This window comes from Lacerta agilis, chromosome 2 (assembly GCF_009819535.1).
Source record: "Lacerta agilis isolate rLacAgi1 chromosome 2, rLacAgi1.pri, whole genome shotgun sequence".
NCBI lineage: Eukaryota > Metazoa > Chordata > Lepidosauria > Squamata > Lacertidae > Lacerta > Lacerta agilis.
In genome coordinates this window covers 88,801,825-88,825,194 of record NC_046313.1, presented here as the reverse complement: position 1 = coordinate 88,825,194, position 23,370 = coordinate 88,801,825, and the positions used below count along the sequence as shown (strand labels likewise).

Sequence of the window (23,370 nt, the reverse complement as noted above, 5' to 3'; positions counted from 1 at the left end):
AGAAAAGCAACCTGGATTGTAACTGGAACTCTTATTCACTTGTTGTTGTTGTTCTTCAGTCGTTCAGTTGTGTCCGACTCTTCGTGACCCCATAGACCAGAGCTTATTCACTACTTGCCTTAAAACTATCTACAATGACATCATGGTAGATATTTTGGACTTGCTGAAATTGCCCAATTGCTTCTTGCACTCTCTCTGTTATTTTTGCCTGTTTCACTCTGTAGCTGTTTTTATTACATTTGAAGCCGGAGTTGAAAAAGGCACCTGCCTTTTGAGTGTCAGGCTGTGATTTATTTTCTGTTGCTTGGTTTCAGGCCCCAGCAGATAAGTGTCCCACTGTGTCATGTACTCCAGATTAACATGACACAACACAGCTCTGCATGATCTACAACAAGCAAATAAGACAATGCCGAGCTGCTTATTCTAAACAATGCCTCCTAATGGACACACAATCAATATAAAACCAGGGTGGTTTTTTGTTTTCAAATTGGATGATTTGTTACTCACAGACTTATGCAGCTGGGTGGCTTGTAATTCTAAAAAAGAAAATCATTGCAGCTTTGCGACAACTGCAATGTTCGTGCTGCTAGCAAATATCACCCATTCCAACTCTTCACTTTGGAAAGGAAGAGCTCGAGTAAAATAAACATAACAAGCATATCCAAGTAATCTGCACCTAACTCATTCTATCCTAATTGCTGCTGAGATATTTTTCAAGGGAGGAATAGGCCCCGTGGAATGTGCTTCTCTTGTGAACAAGTGTCAGGTGTCCTGCTGTATAACTGCTGAAGTTTGAATACACCTGTAAATCAGCCAGAATGGAGAACTGCGAAGTAGAACCAAGTGCTGGATGAAGATTTTGGAGGATGGGACATTTAGGCAAGCTGAGTGGGTTTCTCTTCTCTTCACTTGTGCACATTAGCTTTCCTTGCCCTCTGTCCACCCAGCCATCCAGAGGGGAAGTGCAAGGCAAATTCTGGTCATGGCTTGTATGTCAGGAGACCACAGATGACTAAGTAGTGACAGCATGGGGCAGGAAGGTAGCCAGGGATGCCCAGTCATCCCTGGAGTGGGTGCCTCAGCAGGTGCCCTACAGGGCTTAATCCTGACACCAGCCCTGCCAGAACACAGATACAAGAGGATAAAATGGCACAAATTAGGTACTTTACATCTCTTCTTGAGGCTTTGTCCAAAGGTAGAAACGAGTGAAGCATTGGTAAGAGAAGGAAATGGCTTTGGCACATAAAATTATCTCCTCTCATTGGAGTGAGGTTTGCTGGTGGTGGGGGGTGGGGGTGGAAGGGGGCAGGGAGAAGACGAAAGCACCAGAAACTGAGTCTGATTATTCAGGAGCTGCTAGAGCCAATTAGAAGGGTCAGCAATTTGCCAGTGTTAATTATGAAGTCTGGCTTGCATGTTTGCTTATTTATTGCAGCAGATAAATTGCACTCTTGCTTAGTAAGTGAAATGTATGTCTATTGTCTCCTTGGAAGATTTGAGATTCCGAGAGAGAGTTAAAATGTAGCCAAAATGCCTTGTTGCTGCTTTTGTTGTCATGCAATGCAAAAATCCTCTGCTCTGTAAGCAGCGCTGTTGTTTCCTTCTTTGGATAAGAACTAGAGCTGCAATACAGGAAATTGCTGACAGGGGCAGAAGCAAAACTCTTCTGATCTTCCAGTGACACCTACAGTTAAGAGAGCTAGTGTCTTTTTGATGAGCTGAAAGCTTATACTGTAGATCAGTTTGGTTCTGGGACACATAATGAAGGAAGCATTTTAGGAATCTTACAGTTTAAGCTTGGAGTGTTAACTCTGCTTACCTGGCAGTAAGCCCCATTGAATCCAGTGGTACTTACTTCTGAGTAGACATGGCTAAAATTGCATCCTGGTAGGACTACTGAGTACAACAATATGCAATGCAATACTTAGAAGTATTTTCATAAGCTTTTAAATGTTCCTTCAAAGCTGCACATGGCTCCAATGCTGCAAAGTTTTAAGTGAGTGTTAAAAACTCCCCTCTTTTGGATTGTTTTTAATAATTATACCCTGTCTAGAGACCACTCCTGGTGTCCTGAGTCTTGATACGGCTGTCACATGTATTGTTTATATTTGTTTTAACTGTTGTATATAGCTTTAAAATCTTTTAAATGGACTGTTATGTGGCTGCTATTGGTGTGCTTAGTTTTATGGATGTTAACATATTTAATTTTGTCAGCCACATTGGGTGGGCTATGCCCCTAAAGGCAGCATATAAACACTTTTATAAATAATAAAATAAAATTTTATTTTATGGAAGACATAAATACACAAAAAATATTCAATTTAATAATTAAGGATTCTGATTCCCCTCCTCCAGCTTAATTATATATCATAAATGCAAGGAATTCCACTGCATTTTACCCACACACACACAAATTGTTGACTTATGGATCATTTAGGTTATTTTGTGCTTTTATGGAATGCAACAGCTTGTCTAACCAAGCCTATCATTGTTGACATCATAATTTATTTGGGATGAAAGGTAAGTAAATCAAGAGTCCTTTATTTTGCCAGGAGTTAACTCTCATTCAGTTTACCTCTTGAAACCTTGCTTCTAAATAAATCAGGGATGGAGATGAGCTAAACAGTTGTTTTCCCAAGGTAAGCAACTGTGTAAACAGGCACAATATCTAATCATCACCATGAGCAGGTGGGATCCAATTTTGCCAGCTGCAAAGCCTGTTTAGTTTGCAATTTGATAGATTATAGCTACAGCTGGCTGTGTGACCCCTCTTGCCAGGATTGCTTTAGAAGGAAGAGGAATAGAGGAACCATTCCTTCTTTGGTTATATCCTTGGTTTAAAGCAGTTTAAAGCAGCTGGGATATAAGTAGAGGGGTTTCATAAAAGGCCTTTGTAAAAGAGGGGATTAAGATTAGTTATTTTAATTTATGTATTCAAATGCATTTGAATGGGGAGCTTGCCATACACTAGTCCACATAAAAATATTATAACAGAACAGTGCAGTCAGAGGTGTTTTCTGATGTACTCAGCATTTATTTATTTGTAAACAAATTTATATGTCACCTTTCATTTTGAGGAGATATTTACACTGCAAGTTTATCTCTGAAGATTATTTCACAGATCTTCTGAAGCAACAGAGAATGTTTAAAGGCTTATCCACACTCACCTTTCCTCTGCTCTTTCCAGGCATGGACTATACTTTAAAGCTCATGTCCGAGAGCCCTTTTTGCTCCAGAGCTTTCCCTATGAAAATCCGCTCTCAAAGCTCCATCAGAGCAAATGGCAATCCTCAGAAATCCCTAACTGATGTTTGCTTTGTGTGCGCACTAAAGAGTGACTTTTTACCAGGAAAGCTCAAGGCAAAAAATATTTTATATTAGTAGCTGATTTTCAAAAATGGAAGATAGCCAGAATGATGCTGGATTCCATAAAAGATGCCATAATTAAATAGCTCATTCTTACTAATACTTTTGACAAATGCAGATGTATTATGTGTGATTGGCATTTGGCTTCATAACACCCAGGCACACTTGGCTACCCTTATTTGACTTCTCTATTTCACTTTTCATTTGCTGCTACAGTAAGGTCGTTAAATATATCTTTCACTTTTTCAAGTCCTTGAAAACAGATTGGTAAGCTTTATCCTTGGGGGTGATTTGTAAATTGCTTTGCAGAAGGCTTAAGCTCATGATGAATACGACTAGAAAAAGTTTCATCAGAGTTGCACACTGGTGTCATTTTTCATCAAGCCACTCACAAAAATGCAATATGTCAAACTTTATCTCTGCCTGGCTTTTACAAAACATTAATGAATTAAAAAAAATGTTGCTTTTGTAGACATCGTGCATTTGTTGAGTGAGTTCAGCTGGATGAGGTGTTCAGAACTCATCTCAAAGAGGTAAAAACAAAAAAACCTTCCAGTTGCAAAATATAGAGGTTGCTGCCAATGAAGTTGGAATACTTCATTCATAGAATGAAGGCTCCAGTAGAATTGGAAGGGACCCGGGTGATCCAGGTGTAAAGTTGCTATGTATATTACAAGTTAGAGGCTGATACTAGTAAAAATGAAGTTTCTTATAACATAAAATTTAAAAAAGATTGTGGCTACGTATTACCAAAATTCAGGAAATCAACAGACGAAAACAAACCAAGGAATGGATGGTTGCATTTAATGAGTGCAAAAATTACTCATACATACTATTTAAGTAGCCCTTGTAAAGATGAAGGGTTGTAGCCAATTGTGTTTTTCTGTTCATATAATAGTCATTAATCTAGTGGAGGCTCTCTAATGGATGTAGAGTGGAGGTGAGTTTTCCTCACCTCGGCTTCCTCCTGCAGCTCACACAATTTTCTAGATGGAGCGGTGAAGAGGGCTACAGGAGAGGGGGAATTGTAAAAATCTCCTCCCCCTTACTTCAATTATGGACACGCCCCCTGGATCAGATACCCTTCCATTTGTATGGCAGTACAGTCATAGTGTTTTCATTGTCATCTATCTCACTTATAGTATGACATTTTGGAGAGGACCAAGTGGATTGGCCATTTAGGGACACAACACATGTTGAGATCACATGTTAAGGTAGCCAATTTGGCTCTCAAAATGACTGTGATTAAAGGATAATGATAAAGTGGGTGGACTCGGCCTGTAATAGCACAGCTTCCCCTTTGTTGAGTATTTGTAGAATGTCGATGTTGCAGTTTTGTTGGTATTAAGAAAAGCGTTGAAAGGGGTAGGGAAAGGAATGGATTTCTGTAATGACAAATGAATTACACCTGGAATCCATGTACTGAGTGGTGAATTCTGGACCTCTTCTCTACTAGATGTCTAACCTAAGCCATTTCTATTTCCTAAAATCATTAGAGAAACTTATTCCTCTGTTCATATTTGTTAACTGGGCCTCATTAAATCACGTCAAGTGGATAAATGCTGCTTCCTTGTGCTGAAAAAGAAACCGAGGAGCATTGCAATTAACTTACTTGCCTAAAGCAATACAGCAAATCATTGAGAGGTTGCTGTGAGTCGCCTGGAATTCGTCAGAAAACCTACCCTTAAACTTCCCTCAGCTTGAATGAGACTCATATAGATGAGAGGCCCTGATAAGAGCCTCCCGAATCTCATCTTTCCTTGGTGTACTTTTCCTTTGTAAATACAGTGAAACTCATCCAATTGTCTGTAATCGGATTTTAAGTCCTCAGTAGAACTTACATCTGCCTCATCCAAGGTTTTAAAAGTCCTAATTTTATCTGAAACCCTGCATGGTGTTTCGTTACAAAGGGATGTCAGGGAAACAAATGTTCAGAAATGGCATGATTCTAACAACCTAAGGAGAGTCCTACTGAGAACTTCTTATAAACACCAGAGGCCAATCTAGCTCAGCATTCTGTTCTCAAAGTGGCTCTGTGGGAGAGCATGCAGAAGGTTCCAAGGTCAATCCCCAGCATCTCCTGGTATGGCTGGGAGAGACTTCTCTCTGAAATGCTGGAGAGCCACTGTCAATCAGTGTAGACACTACTGACAAACCACAGGTCTGCCTTGGTATAAGGTAGCATGCTATATTGCTAGCTGATATTCAGTGGCATATTGCTTCTGATACGGAGATAATGTTGCCATCTCTATTGCAGACTTCCATCAAACCTAGAAGTGGTTGCTGAGCATAACTAAGAGATCAACTAAATACCCCATGTTTCTCCTAAAATAAGACACCGTCTTATATTTTTTTTCGCTCAACAAAACACAGTATGGCTTATTTTCAGGGGATGTCTTATTTTAACCGTGTCACATCGGTACGCTGCATAGCCACGCCTCTCCAGGCTGTTTTAATGGGAGGTACCACGTCACTATGGCTTATTTTCGGGGTATGGCTTATTTTTGGGCACGGCTTATATTTCGCAAATGCATAGAAATCCTGCTATGGCTTATTTTATGGCCATGTCTTATTTTAGGAGAAACAGGGTATGTAGTAGGGTGGCCCAAGGACTCTTGATATGTTGCATCAAATACTTCCTTTCTTTCCATAGGTGAGAACAATATGTTAGAAGAAACTTGGGCGTACTAGTGAAGTAGCAGCTCTGTGTCGTGTACCCACTTTGGAAAGGTGTGGTACAAGTCACTTTGAGTCCTCCTGTCATTATATGGTGTATTTCTTCCCAGTCTGCATCACTGCCTGTTGATGGGCAGATGGAGAGATGCTCAGCCTAATGACGTGACCAGGCCATGTTGTTCATTCCACTATGCACTGTGCACGGAGATTTTGGCATGAAGCTTCCATTTGGAGAAATAGGTCCCATTTTTCCACTTTGGAAACATGATATAAGTTTTTTAGACCATATAGTTCCACCCTTATACTTGCATTATTCATGATTACAACATATCATTGGCTACCTGGGTTGTGTGTATTGGCTAGATGTAAATATTATCTATTAATAAAATCATTTCCTGGGGTTCTTATTGGAGAAACCATGACACTGTATTTTGTTTAGACTCAAAGACTAGACATTCCTTACAATAATTCACTATTTATATGAGCAGAATATTCAGTTTTTACTACATGGTACCATATGCTTCTGGGTTGTAAATGTTTAATATATTTAGATGTAACAAAAAGTGTGTGACAGTTTCAAAAAGATAGGGCCCATACTTTATTATCATCATGCAGATTAAGGTTGCACAAACCTGCCATTTAAAAAACTTTTACTGCTTTGTCACCAGCAACTCGCTGTAAATTCTATAAACTTTGAAAATACACGTTTATTGGTTATATTTTATTCTTACCTTGTTTAATTTAGTTTAACCACAATTGTACTTCACACACCACACAACACAGAGGTCTTGCTACCAAAACACAATGCATTATCAGGAAATAATTTGTTGGGCAAGTGAAAATGGAGAGATGCTATTGGGCGACAGGGAAAAGGCAGAACTGCTCAACACCTACTTAGCTTCAAGGGAGGGTGACAAAGATGATCAAGGGTCTGGAAACCAAGCTTTAGGGGGAACGGTTGAGAGAGCTGGGTATGTTTGGCTGGATAAGAGAAGACTGAGAGGAGATATGATAGCCATCTTCAAATATCTAAAGAGCTGTAACATGGAAGATGGAGCAAGCTTGTTTTCTCCTGCTCCAGAGGATAGGACCCGAACCAATGGATTCCTATTACAAGAAAGGAGATTCTGACTCAACTTCAGGAAGAACTTTCTGACAGTAAGAGCTGTTTGACAGTGGAATGGACTCTCTTTCATTACAGATTGCTTGGATGGCCATCTGTCATGGATGCTTTAGTTGAGATTCCTGCATTGCAGGGGTTGGACTACCTGACCGTTGGTCCATGCTTAGCTTTCCACTGAAAACAATGGGATATAAAAGTGCTTAATCTGGCTAGATATACCTTTACTCTGTATGGTTCTGTAGCATGTTTTTTATTTGTATACGGCTATGAGCATAACTGCCTTTCTGGATTTTCCTGGTTGATGATTTTATAAGTTGACACGTTTTGTTTTGTTTCTAAAAATTAAAAAGCAAGAGAAATACACTAAAATCAAAATAATCACCTGTATTTAAACCAGAGATTTTAAGAAAGAACACAGTAAGTTGCATCCAACTAAGCTATAGTCAGAGTAGATACATTGAAATTAATGGACCTAAGTTAGCCATATTCATGAACTTCAATAAAGACTAATGTTGCATACAACTCAATTTTGTCAATCCATCCTTATTTTAATTTGGGGTACACTTAAACCCATACAGCAGTAAATACACTCAAGCTGTAACTTTCAATAGTAATGACAACTTGTCTCTGCACTGACCAAACTACTAGCTCAGTTTATTCTCCACTTGTCAGTGTGGAACAGTACAGTGACCTGATACTACTACCCAGTGTGAGTAGATAAATAGGTACCGCTGCAGCCAGAAGGTAAATGGCGTTTCCGTGCACTCTGGCACTCATCACGGTGTCCCATTGCGCCAGAAGGGTTTAGTCCTGCTGGCCACATGACCCGTCTGCGGACAAACACTAGCTCCATCGGCCTGAATCCCAGCCGCCTTTGACTGGACTCAACTGTCCAGGGGTCATTTACCTTTTACTACTGGTCATATTGTTGGTATAAACCTCATTGAACCTGTTCTAGTTAAGGACCACTTAAGAGCTGTAATCTCTCTCTGTGTTGTTGTTGTTACTGTTTAAATCAGGTGAGTTACTTTCTTTTGTGCTCTTTATTACCTGCAGATCCAACACGATTTATGGTGGCACCTAACAGCATGGATGTCACTGCTGGCGAAAGTATTCTTCTGCCTTGCCAGGTATCTCATGATCACCCGCTAGATATTCTATTTACTTGGTCATTTAATGGACACCTGATAGACTTTGAAAAAGATGGGGATCACTTCGAAAGAGTTGGAGGGGTAAGTATCACTATTAGTAATCCACCAAGGCAATTCGTTATGAGTGATGAGAATTTCAGCAATGAGCAAGATATGTTTATGGGCAGACCTACAACTCTAGCTGTTTTTATATCTTTAGAGCACATTTCCTCCCCTCAAAGGATTCTGGGCACTGCATTTTACCCCTCACAGAGTTACAGTTCCAAGCAACTCTTAACAAACTACATCCCCCAGAATTCCTTGAGTGTGGGAAATGTGCTATGAACGTGTTTTAAAAGTATAGTATGCATGCAGCCTCTGTCAGCTTCCAACACTGGGTATGTACGCAGCTACACACTCAAACTGTAATAGTATGCAACATAACTCCAGCCATGAAATATTTCATTTTAGTACTTTCTGCAGTGCCAGTTTAGTTCACTCTCCCTTGAGCTGACAGTGCAATCAGAACAGAAGTACTTTTCTGCAGGTATAAACTAGTACTGTTTAAGAATATCAGTGTGAATGCGTGCACTGAATAGATACACCTGTTGTAAAACAAACCCATGTTTAACTGACCACTCCTAATGAGGGACATGGGAAGAGTGGGATACTGAATCCTCTGCTGGACCCAAAACCCTGCCAGCTTCTGCCACCAGTGAGATGGGAAGAGTGCCTTATCACCATTTTTCTTTTGCTCCATCAGTTCCAAGGTGGTGTAGCTCAGGGGCCAACAAAGGGTTTTCCAAACTTGGGTCTCCAGCTGTTTTTGGACTACAACTCCCATCATCCCTAGCTAGCAGTGTCCAGGGATGATGGGAATTATATTCCAAAAACAGCTGGAGACCCAATTTGGAAAACCCTGGGTTAGACCCTCATGGGATCCATGGAGCTTAGCATCAAGCAGATGCCAAGTTCCTGCTGCACTGCTTCGAAATGGCTTGTTTGAGGGCCTTTCTCCTGACTGCTGGAGGACTGCAAGCAGTAGCTTACTACCGTTTAAGGTGGAGCTGAGGGCATGTGCTGCAGTGAAACCCCACCATCGCCAGTATTCCTCTGCACTACTAAAGCTGGCAGCTTAAAAAAAGATATTGGATGACATTCAGCTAAGCTCAACACGGAAGTGGACCCACTGAAATTAATGAACACGAATATGTTAGGTCAATTAATTTCGGCAGATCTACTCTGAGTAATACTTATTTGCATACCACCCGTTACTGCTAAGCAGGAAGCCACAGATGGTGTCTGAGAGGCAGATTGCTACCTTTTCTATATAATGGAGATCAGCTTATATTTAGGATATGTGTTACCAAAATCCAAAATGGCAGAGACAGCAAGCTGTTCTTTGAAGCTGACATAAGAATGGGTGGGTTCTGTACTACATATAATGCAAGTGGCTCCTGTATGGGAATGTACAGCTCTGGTGGCATCATAAGGAGACTGCACATGACTTTGTCTTTACCCTTTTCACCACAGCCCAGAAACTTACCTACAGCCTTTCAATAAATCCTGCCCACATAATCAGGCTCTATTTTATCCCTTCTTCTTCTGCAACTGTCTAGCATATGTAGACTTTCAGCCATGCTTTGAGTTCCAGAGATGATCCAAGAAGCTGCTACAGCATCTTCTAAACCATCCTCATAATCACCCCTTGTCCCTGGCTGTTAAGGGAACCAAGCCTCAGAAACATTTTGGAAACTTGGACCAGAATCCAAAGAGCTATAGAACTGGTACTGTTCATGATCACAAGGAGCCCTTAGACTTACCAAACAGCTGCCCCCTCCCTGATCTCCGCATGTATGGCAAACTGCTTTATAATCAAAGGGAACTTCAAACACAGCTTGTGATACGACGTAGGAGACAGCTGTTGAAATGGAAGAAAATATTTCCACTGGGCTGGTGCAAGCCCCTTTCATGAGCAGCTCTTTGGATCCTAGCCACTGCTTAATCCATCCTGTAATGCAATGCTTCTTTGAGTTTCTCCTAGTTTAAGCACTACATGCAAGAGCGACACCAAGCCTCTGGCTTGCATGCTTCCTCCCATGCCTCTTCTCTGGCATAAGCATGATGAGAAGCCTTCCCTTCCTGTTTTAAACTAATCAGAATTCTTCATTACATCTGAATTCAGGGGAACTACGGTTCCTGGGGGAAAAAAGCTGTGACCAAACCTTGATTTGTGACTGCTGTTTGTTCTCAAACAAGTTTAAACTAACCAGAGTTCCTTGAATTCAAACATAATGAGAAACTGGTTCTGTTTAAAAAGGTAAGTGAAAGCTTTTGATCTCCTTACTACTCCATCTGAAGAGAAGAGGTGAGGAAATAATGAGCCTGAGGCTTGTTAAGACACTGGCATGTGGCAGTAAACCATGGTTTAGCATTACATCCAAACAAATTTCTGTTCTGTCCACATGCTAAGTTGCATACACATATAGATGGAAAATGAGTGTGACACAGCTGGAGTACAGCAGGGTGTTTTGCTTGGCTTTGGTAGCTTGTATTTAGGTATGGGGAGAAATTTGGTTCAGTTCTCAATTAAGGGCAAATCTACCCAATTCATACTTTCTGAAACAGTACATGGATCAAAACATAGCATTCCTTTGAAATCTGCACTTCTTTAAATTTTGCAGTTCATTTTTCCTGGCAAGTAAGGGGACAAAAAAAATGCATATACCAGGGTAGAGAACACATAAAAAATGTACATGCTATTGTGAAATAGCATGAGAAGATGTATTATATTAGGGGGAAATGCTTTGGAAAAAGTAGGTATAGAATGAAAAATTGAAGATGAACTTTCACAAGGATTTAAAAATCCTGAATTTGATATTGAGAAAACTGAAAGAAATTGAAATTGACACATCTGCCTGCCCCTACTTGTAGTCAAGGCTTTTAAAACATATTTTTCCGTGTATAAGATACCCCCTATTTTTGGGGACTCAAAATTAAGAAAATGGGGGAAGATTGCCCCTGTGTATAAGACTGCGCCCCCCCTTTAACTTTATTTTTAACATTATTATTTTTTAGTAAAAAATCCTAGTCATATACACGGGAAAGTACGGTAGTTCATTTTATGAGAATTTATTGACATTTTTTCTTATACCACATAAACCCAAATCCCCACCAACAATTATACAAATACAAAACAAATAAACTTATAAAACAGATACAAACATTGCCAAGCTTCTTCCTCTTATTGGAACCTCTCATCAAAAAATTTCTTTTTCCGAATCTTGACCGTGACTTCCCCTGCCTTTTCACCTTCGGTTTTATAACCTTAACCTATTTCTTTAACCATTGCTTCTAAAAATATAGCACAATTATATTTATAAAATACAACAATTGTCTTAATCAACTTATTCTATACTTCATCCTGTACTAAGTATACTGACAACATCTCCTCAAAAATCATCATAAAATTTTTTAATTAATTCTTAGCTTATTCCTTTGTCCTTTAATCTGCTGCTAATAACATATAACTTCAGATATCTCCTTTCTTATAAAAAACAAAACTAGAAAAAAAAAAAAAACTATGGGTCTTCACACTCCGATTCCAGAACATCATATCAAACCGTATTTTACTTAGTACTTCACCCCACACCCCCTCTGTCCATTATCTTTTTCCTGGTGACACCAGAGCCAAGTTCCCCATTGTCCTCTTTTTCCAAGTGACCACAGATCCAGGCACAGTTCAGAACACTCTTTGCAACGAGTTTCAGGGTATCCAATTCATCTTCTTTCGGCTTCTCCGTTTCTTGAAACCATTCTTCTTCTTCTTGTAAATATCTTAATTCTTTGTCCCTTGCCCCCGAGCTCACACCTCGGGGACTGGATATAACAAATCCTATCGTCGTCTTGGGGCTGCCACCCCCCAAAAACGAACATTTTTCCCGGAGTAGCCCCTCCACTTCTCTCCATCCTTCAAACAGCCCCCTCAGCTCCTTGCAAAGGTGTCCTTCCAAAGTATCAAAATTTTTAAAAGCCTCCTCTGTGGGAAGTAAACCTCCTTTCAGTTCCCCACACAAGACTTTCACCCTCCGATAAATAAGTTCCACTCTCAGCTCGGTGATCCTTTGTTCATCCGTTAATCCAGGGTTGAAAACAAGTTCGAAAACAAAGTTCAGCATGACGGAGGAGGGGGGTGGAAGTAAGTATCAAATTGCAGTTCCTATCTCTATGTTCTTCCTTTGTGAGAGTTGTTTTTCACCTCAGTTTAAACTTTTCGTCGCCATTTTTTCCTGAAGCCAGAGTACAAAGACTGAAACTTTAAATGGAAATATCTTTCACCAATCTGCTCCCCGGAGGGAAATTTTAACAGTCTCACTCATCAAACTTCAAATACTTTGTAACCAGTTCTGTAGCAGCAGTCACTCAAACTGGTTAACTTGTTTCATCCGAGGGGAGGGAGGCAGGCTGCCTTTCTCTTTCCCCCGGGTCGTCCAAAAAACATACTATAAAGTCCAATTCTAGTACTCACAACTACCGGGTTCTTCAGATCGAAACATCACAGGTAGAACTTCGACGCTCAATTCGGGATTTGTCGCCGCATTTGCATCCCGGTTGGGGCATGTCCCCTAAAGCCCGGCTCCGTAGTCCCTTCACCCCCACTCCCCCTTTACAGGGGGAGCGAGGGAAGGGTTCGGAGCCACAGCGGGCACAGCCGGGGAGCCCAGGGTGCGGGACGCTCTTCCCGCACCCCAACCGGAGCCCCGCTTTGCGGCAGCGGGGCTCCTAACCCCCGGGATGGACCGGGTGCTTCGGAGCCGAAGCAACCCGCGACCACCCGTAATGGCGTCAGCCGCCGGAAGTCTCATTTTAAAGCCAATTGAATAGTAGTCAGTGTTGCTGGTACTTATAAAGCATTTTTGTTTTCAAAATGCTTTACCCTTTGCCTTTATTTATTTTTTTACCTCATGTAAAATGGTCATCAGCTATTTTAAGATGAGCTGAGGCCAAGCGCTAGTAATTTGCCCAAGGCTGCCCTGTTAAGCAGGTGCTACCTGGACCCAGCCATCCCAGATCCAAGGTAAACTCTAAGCCATACTGGTTTTCATCCCACAAACAGAAGAGGAAATTGCAGTTGCAAACATTAGCTGCCATCCCTTGACTATCAAGACAGGTGCTGAAATGCGAAAAGCTGTGGAAGATAAAATAAATCATTTAAAAGTTCTGCCCTGCAGGAGGCATAGCAGTGGCGACAACAGCTGTGGCTTGCAATTACACAATAATTGTATCCCCAAACCCCAAAATATGTACTATATTAATATCTCTCAATTAAAAGGCTTCAACTGCAATCTTATGCTTAGATTTCTAACTTGTTAAGCACTGTGCCTGGTGGACAGAGAAAATCTGTTTGGGTGTGTGTGTTTTTGGAGTCACACAATCATGCAGAACCATAATTAGTTACCTACAATTGCTAATCATACATGAGCATTTGGCATTTGGAAAAACAAATTATCCTTCTTTCCTGCTAGGTGATTCAAATGTCCTCAGAGAGCACTGTCCTCATGACCTTTTAATACAAAAGCCAGGCAATCGAAATGCTGGCTGCGGCACAAAGACTGTGGAAGCCGTTAACAAATGCGTCCCAATTTGGGCTGGTGCTCACTTGTTAAATGGATGTAGGAGGAATACAGACATCTGAATAGCAATGAAGGCTATAAACTGGATGTCTGGAGTATGGCAGAGCACAGTCCACCGTTCCCCCCACCCCCACCCCGTCATATCACATTTGCGGTAACAATTTGATTGACCCGAAGCTCCTGTGTCCCTGATAGGCAACCATACTTTCAGCTCTTATCTTCAAGGAAAGCTCACATATATTAAATAGGCTATGGGTTGCATTATGAGCATTTTCATCAGCCGATGTAAAATAAATCCATTAGCCACAGTTGTCCTTCATGTGATAATGATGTTTAGAGCTCATTAAAAAGTAATTGTAACCACTTTCCCTTACTTTATCAGCAGGATTCAGCTGGTGATTTGATGATCAGAAGCATCCAGCTGAATCACGCTGGAAAATACGTCTGCATGGTGCAAACAAGTGTGGACAAGCTATCAGCTGCTGCAGACCTGATTGTAAGAGGTATTTGAATTTTGTTGCCGTTGTTGTAGTAAAACTACTGTTCCCACCAACCGCTGCTATGGATAATAACATAAAGCACAGCTTGAGAGTTTACTACGCTTGATAACTAGCAGCCTATGAAGTACCACTGATTATTTGGTACAAAATATGGAAGGGGGGGGGGTCTTCTATCGAACCTTAAATGGTAACAACATGCGCTAATTATTTATTTAGTTATGTTTGAAATGTTGATGGCGGTGTTAATTTGCTGAATTTGGATGTGCGCGGAGGCAGCTTGTTATGTGAGAACGTACTTCGCTGAAAACCCTGAGGGCTTGTGCATGGACTGATTCCCTGTACCCCTTGGTGTGAATAGATTCACCTCATTGCATTTCAGCTAGGGTCAAGCAGTGGCAATTTGCTTGGAAGTTTTGCCCTTTTACAAAATTTGCATAGGCACATACTGCCTTCCTGTGGAACTTCAGTGGGTCACCGATAGCCATGGTAGCTCTTTCAAAGGATCAATGAACCCCCATTTTGGTACAGCCATGTCTTTTCTTACTACGCACCAGATGTCAGGTGTAGGGCGGGCAGGTGCACCTTGGCTGATAAAAGCTCACAAGACCACTTAGGCTAGGGATCAGTAGACTTTTTCAGCAGGGGGCCAGTCCACTGTCCCTCAGACCTTGTGAGGGGCCGGACTATATTTTTTTTGGGGGGGGGATGATGTAAGAGCCCCACGAGCCCCGGTGGCTGCTTACCTGTGTCTTGCCAGCGGTGGCTGTTCAAGCGCTGCTGCTGCTGCTGGCACCAACAAAGCCCAGCCCCCTTCCTCCTCTAGGCAGGGCGCGGAGAAGCCAGGAGGGGGGAGGGAGGAGCCGCCGCCGTGTGAGGGAGAGGGAAAGAATGCATGTGCTGGCGATCCATGCGGCAATTCCCAGACTGTCTGTGGGCCAGACCCTGGAGGAATTTGGACCTGATCCAGCCCATGGGCCTTAGTTTGCCTACCCATGATTTAGGCTTACAAGCAAGAGCTTCCCCACCCTGACCTACTGTATAAAGCAAGAGACAGAATGGTAACAGAAGAGCACCACAACCAAGAAAGCAGTGTCTCTCTTTCCCTCCCCCTATTACAGCATACTCTACGATGGCAAGGAATCAGATAAAAGAGCCTCTGCACAGGCAAGCTCATATGGCACGAGAGAGTCCTGAAAACAGTTTGGGACCAGGGAGTGATTTGGGATACCCCTGGCCGAAGCACATTCACCTTAGGCTTTGTTGGAATAGCAGGTTGTCTGGGGATTCCACCCATATCGAAGAAAGGACTAGTTTTATAATACATTATGATGGCCATATTGAGCCATTTAAGCAAGGAAAGTTCGCTCAGTTTATTCTCAGCTCACTACCTTATATAGATTTAAGTTGCCGACATCATCCTTAATTATCTCATGCTTTTGATCAAGTGTGTTGTGCTTTTGAATATGAACGCTGTGGTCCGTACATAAACCTCTTGAAATCCAGAGAAGAAGCCATCTTCCTCTTGCCAGGAGAGAGAATAGGGAACGTGATCATTGTCCATTTAAGAAGACAGCAGTGGTTTATCAGCTGTTCCCTCATGGGAGCAAGATATATTGTTGCTGCACTAAATGCACACTCCATTTAATGAGGACGAGGCCCAATGAGCAGTTTAAATACCAATACATTAGGCTGCTAAATATTTAAAATCCCCGTAATACTTGAAGTTCTTAACCAAAAGTATATGCATCATTTTGTAGGGAATAATCTTAAATTTTGCTAGGAGTCTGTTAGAGGAGAATATATTGCAAGGAGCCTGCAAATTCAGCTAATGACTTTATTCCTGCGAATTTCCTTCTCCCCACACCCCTCCTTCTTCCAAAAGGAATTTTCTTTGCACATTGCACCATCTGCTGGAGAGGAGAAAAGAGCAGTAACTCAAGCTTTTACCTCACCTGCTGATAACAGCTAGCGATGGAAAGACACAGGCCTGTCTAGTCAAATACTTAGAACTTGACTTGAACAGGAAAAAAAACTAGTTATAGCTATGATTCTGTTTATGCTACACTTAAAATTATTACTGTCACTACATTGTTGAATTTCACTGAAATACATTACAGTTGACAAAAACTAAGAGATCTGTGATACTTTCAATCACTCTCTACTTTAGCTTAGCATAGGTTTTCTGAATTTCTTGGGTTGTTGCCAATAGAAACTCGCCTCCAAATAAATCAGCTATGTTTTAATGTAGTACATGCATCTATGGCCTTCTGCTTCATCTCTCTAACAACCTCTCTTCTGGATTCTGGTGATAGGATTGTACCCCCTTTTTTTTAACTAGTAAGCATTTTATGTATGTCAAAGCAGAATATTTTAGCAGGTATCTCCAAACCTGGGGGAAGAGCTTTTGCTTGGTCAAGCGGGGGGGGGGGGGGCTTCTCTCACCATGAAGCCGTGTGGGAGAGCACATCTATGGACACTCCTCTTGGGATGCCAGAAACCACTTTCAGGATAGAACTTGGCAAAACTGTTATGATCAAAGTTGCATTCCCAAATATAGGAGAACTTGGAAGTATCAGACTCACTCTGTATGGGTGCTTGAGAAGGAGAGTTACGACTTTTATCCCTTGAAACTAGTAGTCGTACCTTGGTTCTCGAATGGAATCTGTTCCGGAAGTCCATTCGACTCCCGAAAAACATTCGAAAACCAAGATACAGCTTCCAGTTGGCTGCAGGAGCTTCCAGCACTCAATCGGAAGCCACTTCAGACGTTCGGCTTCCAAAAAAAGTTTGCAAACCGGAACACTCACTTTCGGGTTTGCAGCATTCGGGAGCCAAAACGTTCAAGTCACAAGGGATTTGAAAACCAAGGTGCAACTAGTGAGATATACTGTGAACGTGTTTACCACCTATGGAATGCAGCCACCAGAGGAACTTTACAGAGCCCTTTGTAGCAGAGTACAAAACTCTTTGAAAGGAAGGGCATAAGAATCATAGAACTGTAGTCAGAAGGGATCCCGAGGGTCTTCTCATCCAAGCCCCTGCAATGCCAGCATGGTGTAGTGGTTAAGAGCGGTGGACTCATAACCTGGTGAACCAGGTTCGCGTCCCCGCTCCTCCACATACAGCTGCTGGGTGACCTTGGGCTAGTCATACTCTGAAGTCTCTCAGCCCCACTCACTTTACAGAGTGTTTGTTGTGGGGGAGGAAGGGAAAGGAGATTGTGAACTGCTTTGAGACTCCTTAAGGGGAATGAAAGGTGGGGTAGCAAGTCCAAACTCCTCCTCCTCTTCTTCTTCTTCTTCTTATGGAATCTCAACGAAAGCATCCATGATATGTCATATTGGACTAAGCCTCCTTGCAAAGTTTTCACATTTCTTTTTAGAGGGAGTTGCTATTCTTTAACAACATCCACATATATTGTATAGTAATATTTGCAGAAGACTACCCAACCACAGGATAGATGCATCCTGATTGCTAGAGAAAAGGAAGGACAAGCTGCAGAAAGACTATAAAATAAGACGAGAGCAGGAAAAGTGCACTAAAGGGGAGATGAAAACTGTACCTCTTTAGGACCCCAGAATGTGTGTAAACAGTTCATTTACCAATCACAGCTCTGTCCAGAAACAATGAAAGGTGGAAGCAGCCAAGGTGGCTCATTTCACAGAAATTACTTGCAAAGGTGCATGTACATTTTGCTTCCTAACTTTCTTTTCTATGAGGAATAGAAAAAAAATGAAAGCTCCGAGTTGGGGGGGCATGTCCAGGGACACCAATGTAAGCTTACGTGGGCACTCAGTTGGTGAACTTTACTGCAGGCGTTCCATTTTAACAATTTGAGAATCTTCACTAACCTATACACTAAATATGAGTCGGTCACTGCCTTGCTTCAAAAGTTGTAAAGCAGGATCAGTTAGAAAGCCACAAATGACAGAATTTTAATGTGGCCTCCAAGGTTCTTGGTTATGTCTTCAGGCGGGTGTTTTACACCCCATTTCTAACCTTTAATAATAGGGTTTAAAAATAGCAAAGTCAAAACAGTGCAATCCTATACGTGTTTATTTGGGCTTGCTCTTAGGTGTGTAAAGACTGCATCCTCCTCCACATGTGTACTCACAAATAAATGTGTTTAGGACTTCAGTCTCAGTCCATTTTTTATTTTAAACCATAGGCTTTGCATCTTCTATTAAACATAGGCTGGCAGCAGAGCTTAAAATACAAAACAGAGAATTCCATTATGGACGGGGCTATCACAGAATGTAGAGCTTTAGATCAGAGTCTCTGTTATTGCAAACTATATCATTTTTAAACAACAACAACAACACTTTATGACTGTTTCTGGCTGTTGCTGCACAAACAGCCATTTTAGATGTTATATAGTTGTCTTGCTTGTTCGATAAAAATCATATTTTGGCAACCTCATCCAGAAATATTGTTCTGTCTGTCAGTTAAGTAAGTAAGTAAGTAAGTTGGACTATCCATAGCAGAACAAGATAAACCCATCAAAATTGATTTCAGTAAGAATTCAATTGAGAAAGCTCTGAAATCAAAGTATACTTTGAGGTGCCTCATATTTTCCTATAATCAATTGTTCCATCTAATGACCATTAGGGAGATGTAATTTGTAAAGTACATCATGCTAGGTAATGCTATAATAAGCCACCATTCTGCCTTTGAACTGGCAGATCTAGGAAGACCGACCAGCTGTGAAAGCAAGGACTACTAAGTATTCTTGCTGGAGGCACACAGTACAACCTTATTCAGAACTGATTTCATAGAGTGCTGAGGGGTAAAGTTATACTGCAGTGGTTACATTTCAAATTATGGTTTTAAAATGACTTAATTTACTCAGGAGTTGCAAAACAGGCTGTGGCTTTTTTATTGAACTGTTTGAATGGAAATTCAAGCACTAGAAGGTTAGGCATTAAAAATAGGTGACTAAATCATGATATTTCAATCTTTGAAATGTTTAATTACAAGTGCTGAACATAATGAGGCTTACAGTCGTACCTTGTGTTACGAATGCTTCAGGTTGCGTTCGTCACGGGATACGAATACGGCAAGCTCGGAAGTACCGGAACGGGTTACTTCCGGGTTTGGCAATTCGCACATGCGCAGACATGCAAAATGATGCCACGCACATGCACAGAAGCGCATCGCACACATGCGCAGACGCGGCACTTCAGGTTGTGGACCTTTCAGGTTGCGAACGGGGCTCCAGAACAGATCCCATTTGTAACCAGAGGTACCACTGTATTTCAGAGTGAATGTGCATAGGATTGCACTGACATTCATTTATTTAACATAATCCTGAAGCTGATATCTCGCAAAGTTTCTAGGCCTTGCCTCACAAGCCTCATATTTTTAACTATGACAAAATGCAATTTTGGGGTCCCTATCTGCTACTTTTCCTAAAGGCTTCTTTTTATATATATATAAAAAATGTGTAAGCAGTCAGCATCTCACTATCTATAGGAGATAAAAGTGAGTGTCCAAGAGCAAAAGCAACTATGCATGTATTTAATCCACTATAAAATATGTAGCTTTAGCCACTGTGGTTAATGTTTGATTATCTGTGCGATAATAAGCTCAGAAAAAAGAGTGCACATTATGGAAATTCATTCTTGCTGGAGGGAACTATAAGTGGTCCAAATTAAAAATATATTGTCCGAAGTATCCCAATGATGTCATTGTTTAATCTGTTTTAAAAGACTTCTCGGCATACTGAAAACTATTAACTTAAACCTTGTGCTGAAAGGTAAAGTCTTGTTACTTCTTAGTACATGATGTGAGATATTTTACATGCAGGGTGTGTCTCATTGAGGATATTTGAAACTTGTGTTATGTGTGTTTCATAACAGGTCCACCAGGTCCGCCCGAAGCTGTGACAATTGATGAAATCACAGACACTACAGCTCAGGTATCCTGGAGGCCAGGAGCAGATAATCGCAGTCCCATTACAACATATGTTATTCAAGCAAGGACCCCATTTTCTGTGGGATGGCAAGCAGTCAACACAGGTAACTAGACATCTTAGAACATGCAGAATATGACCACTGAAGCTTGCTTTAACCGTTTTCCATGAGCCCATGGGATTTCTGGTTATGGGGAAGAAGCAGTGTTGGTCTGACCCAGTTCTCTTCTTGTGACTGAATGGAACATAACATTCACTAATTTACATCTTATGTCTTTCTCAATATGTTTTTTCACCCCAAATTTAGCAAAGATTAGCAAAATTATCAATTACCAAATTTAGCAAACAGAAAAAAGAGAAGCCAACTAATGGCTTATTTCTAGAGTCTACATTCTGTCCCTCCCCCCTTCTTTTTGTTTTTAACCCAAATATTTCATTATTTGGTAACCATTGGGCATTCTTACATTCTTGACCTATGCTTTTCTCCCCTAGTGCCCGACACCATAGATGGAAACACATTTACGGCAACAGTAGTGAGTTTAAACCCGTGGGTTGAGTATGAATTCCGGGTAGTTGCCGCCAGCCTTATTGGGATTGGAGAGCCAAGCAAACCATCAGAGAAACGGAGAACTGAAGAGGCCCGTAAGTAGTAGAAGCTGAAATGCTGCATTTGGCATTTTAATCAGTCTTTGACACTTCCATTGAATAACTACTTTTACTTGGTCAAAATAGCCTGCATAAGAGAGCAGTGCATTTAATTGAGCAAACTTTATTTTTAGTTTACTAAGGCTGTGTCCACACCTCCTCATGCTCATAACAGAAAGCATGGAAGTACAGACAGTGTTTCCTTTTTGACACCTTATGGAGTGCCATAGCCCATATACCCCAGCCTTCCCAAACTGAAGGCCCTCCTGAGGTTTTGGACTAGAACTTCTATCACCCCCAATTACTGCCTTGCTGACTGAGGCATTATATGTGCACCATAGCTTTAAAGCACCCGGGGGGGGGATCATGGGAACCATAGTTTCCCCCTCATAGATATCCAGCATCCTTAATAAGATACCATTCATTATTCCAAGTTTGTATAACGCTATTAATCTCTAAATTTATTATAAGCATCAATTATTGTGAGACGAAAAAAATGTAAAAGGTAAAGGACCCCTAACTGTTAGGTCCAGTCGCAGACGACTCTGGGGTTGTGGCGCTCATCTCGCTTTACTGGCCGAGGGAGCTTCCGAGTCATCTGGCCAACATGACTAAGCCGCTTCTGGTGAACCAGAGCAGCGCACGGAAACGCCATTTACCTTCCCGCCGGAGCGGTACCTATTTATCTATTTGCACTTTGACGTGCTTTCGAACTGCTAGGTTGGCAGGAGCTGGGACCGAGCAACAGGAGCTCACCCCGTCCCAGGGATTCGAACCGCCGACCTTCTAATTGGCAAGCCCTTGGCTCTGTGGTTTAACCCACAGCGCCACCCGTAGTATTTGCCAAAGGTAGTGTTTGCCAAAAGGCATGAGTGACATAAATGAGATCCTGTGTGGTCATATAATAAAGGAGTAAGTGCTGGGGCTTCATTTTTGTGAAAACACCCTGCATACACCCATTTGGATGGAATTAAAATTTAATCTGCCCATTCATTGGGAGCTTTAAAGACTCTTAAGTTATATTAAAAGCCATCATTTGTTAGAACCGATGATAAAGGCTTTTATTGCTAACATTATATATTCCTTATTATGTGGTGCAGCAATCTGGGGTGGCTGTAGTAACAAATGGAATGTCCCATGCTACACTTGCTGTTTTACTTTGGGTTGAAAACAGCTATTGTGAGTGAAACACCTTTTGTCTGTGCAAAAGACCTTCGTCTCCCTCAATTCCTCCTGCCCCCCCATTCCCACAAAATATATGTTCTGTAGGGCTGGAGGGACAAAGGTCCTATCAAACAATTTCAATACTGTGTAATCTTCCATGGTACAAATATTATTTTTAAAAAATTCATAGAATTTATATACCACTTGATTGTAGGAAAAAAACCACTCAAATGTTAACATGAAAAAAGGATAATAATGTCTACAATGTTGTTTTAGAATTGAATGTGAAGAAATGGGTACTAGTTGTTGCCTGTACAACCTTAAATTCTCTAATATCTGCAAGGGAAGCCAAAGACATATAAAGTATCCAGTTCATTAAATTAGCTACTGTTGACTCAGCCTTATTGTCTGCTTGCATATTTACCAAAAGCTGTAGACCCTGGTTAGTAGCAATCAGTTTCATGATTATAAATAAATGAAATGTGTTATAGGGGAAATAATTTTAAAAACTATTTGCAACAGGTAATTGGCTCATAAATATGCTGTTTGGCCATCTCATTTTCAAAATTATGTATTACTTGCTCTCAAAGTGCATCATAAAAACCTGCTGCAAAGCATTTTAATCAATATTCTGATTAATGCTTCTCTTTTACATTGCGAAGTAGACATTGAGATATTTAGAATTCCCTCCCCTCTCCATTTTATAAAATGGTACTTCCAAAAGAAATTTGCTTTGAAATCTCAGTGACAAAATAGTTAAGAGCGACACAACATATAAATGAAATGTTACATAAAGATGGCAACGTCATCTTATTAAAGGTGCAAAATTGTTTTTTAAAATGTTCAAAAATGGGGGGGGGGGAATCTGGCAACAGCAGGTTATCTAAAAAAATACAGTGGTACCTTGGTTCTCAAACTTAATCCGTTCCAGAAATCCATTCCAAAACCAAAGTGTTCCAAAACCAAGGCACGCTTTTCCATAAAAAGTAATGCAAAAGGATTAATCCATTCCAGACTTTTAAAAACAACCCCTAAAACAGCAATTTAACATGAATTTTACTATCTAATGAGACCATTGATCCATAAAATGAAAGCAATAAACAATGTACTGCAGTCGCACAATCAATCAATAGCTGAACTGGGTTCCACACAGTCACAAAAACAAGCAAAGAGCCACAAAAACGCAAAATAAATAGCAAAAACAGAGACCTCAGTGTAACAC

The 23,370-nt window shown here is 41.0% G+C and overlaps 1 protein-coding gene across 6 annotated transcripts in view; it reads left to right on the top strand.

The window, feature by feature from the left end:
- Positions 1-23,370, top strand: part of CNTN4 (contactin 4) — a 514,690-nt gene that overhangs the window by 478,462 nt on the left and 12,858 nt on the right. For 5 of the 6 annotated variants that reach the window (XM_033141190.1, XM_033141189.1, XM_033141192.1 and 2 more), the window contains 4 exons: positions 8,222-8,397; positions 14,311-14,431; positions 20,287-20,445; positions 20,832-20,981. In XM_033141190.1, the coding sequence (XP_032997081.1) occupies positions 8,222-8,397; positions 14,311-14,431; positions 20,287-20,445; positions 20,832-20,981 (606 nt within the window). The remainder of the gene's footprint in view (positions 1-8,221; positions 8,398-14,310; positions 14,432-20,286; positions 20,446-20,831; positions 20,982-23,370) is intronic. The other variant, XM_033141194.1, reaches the window with a different exon arrangement.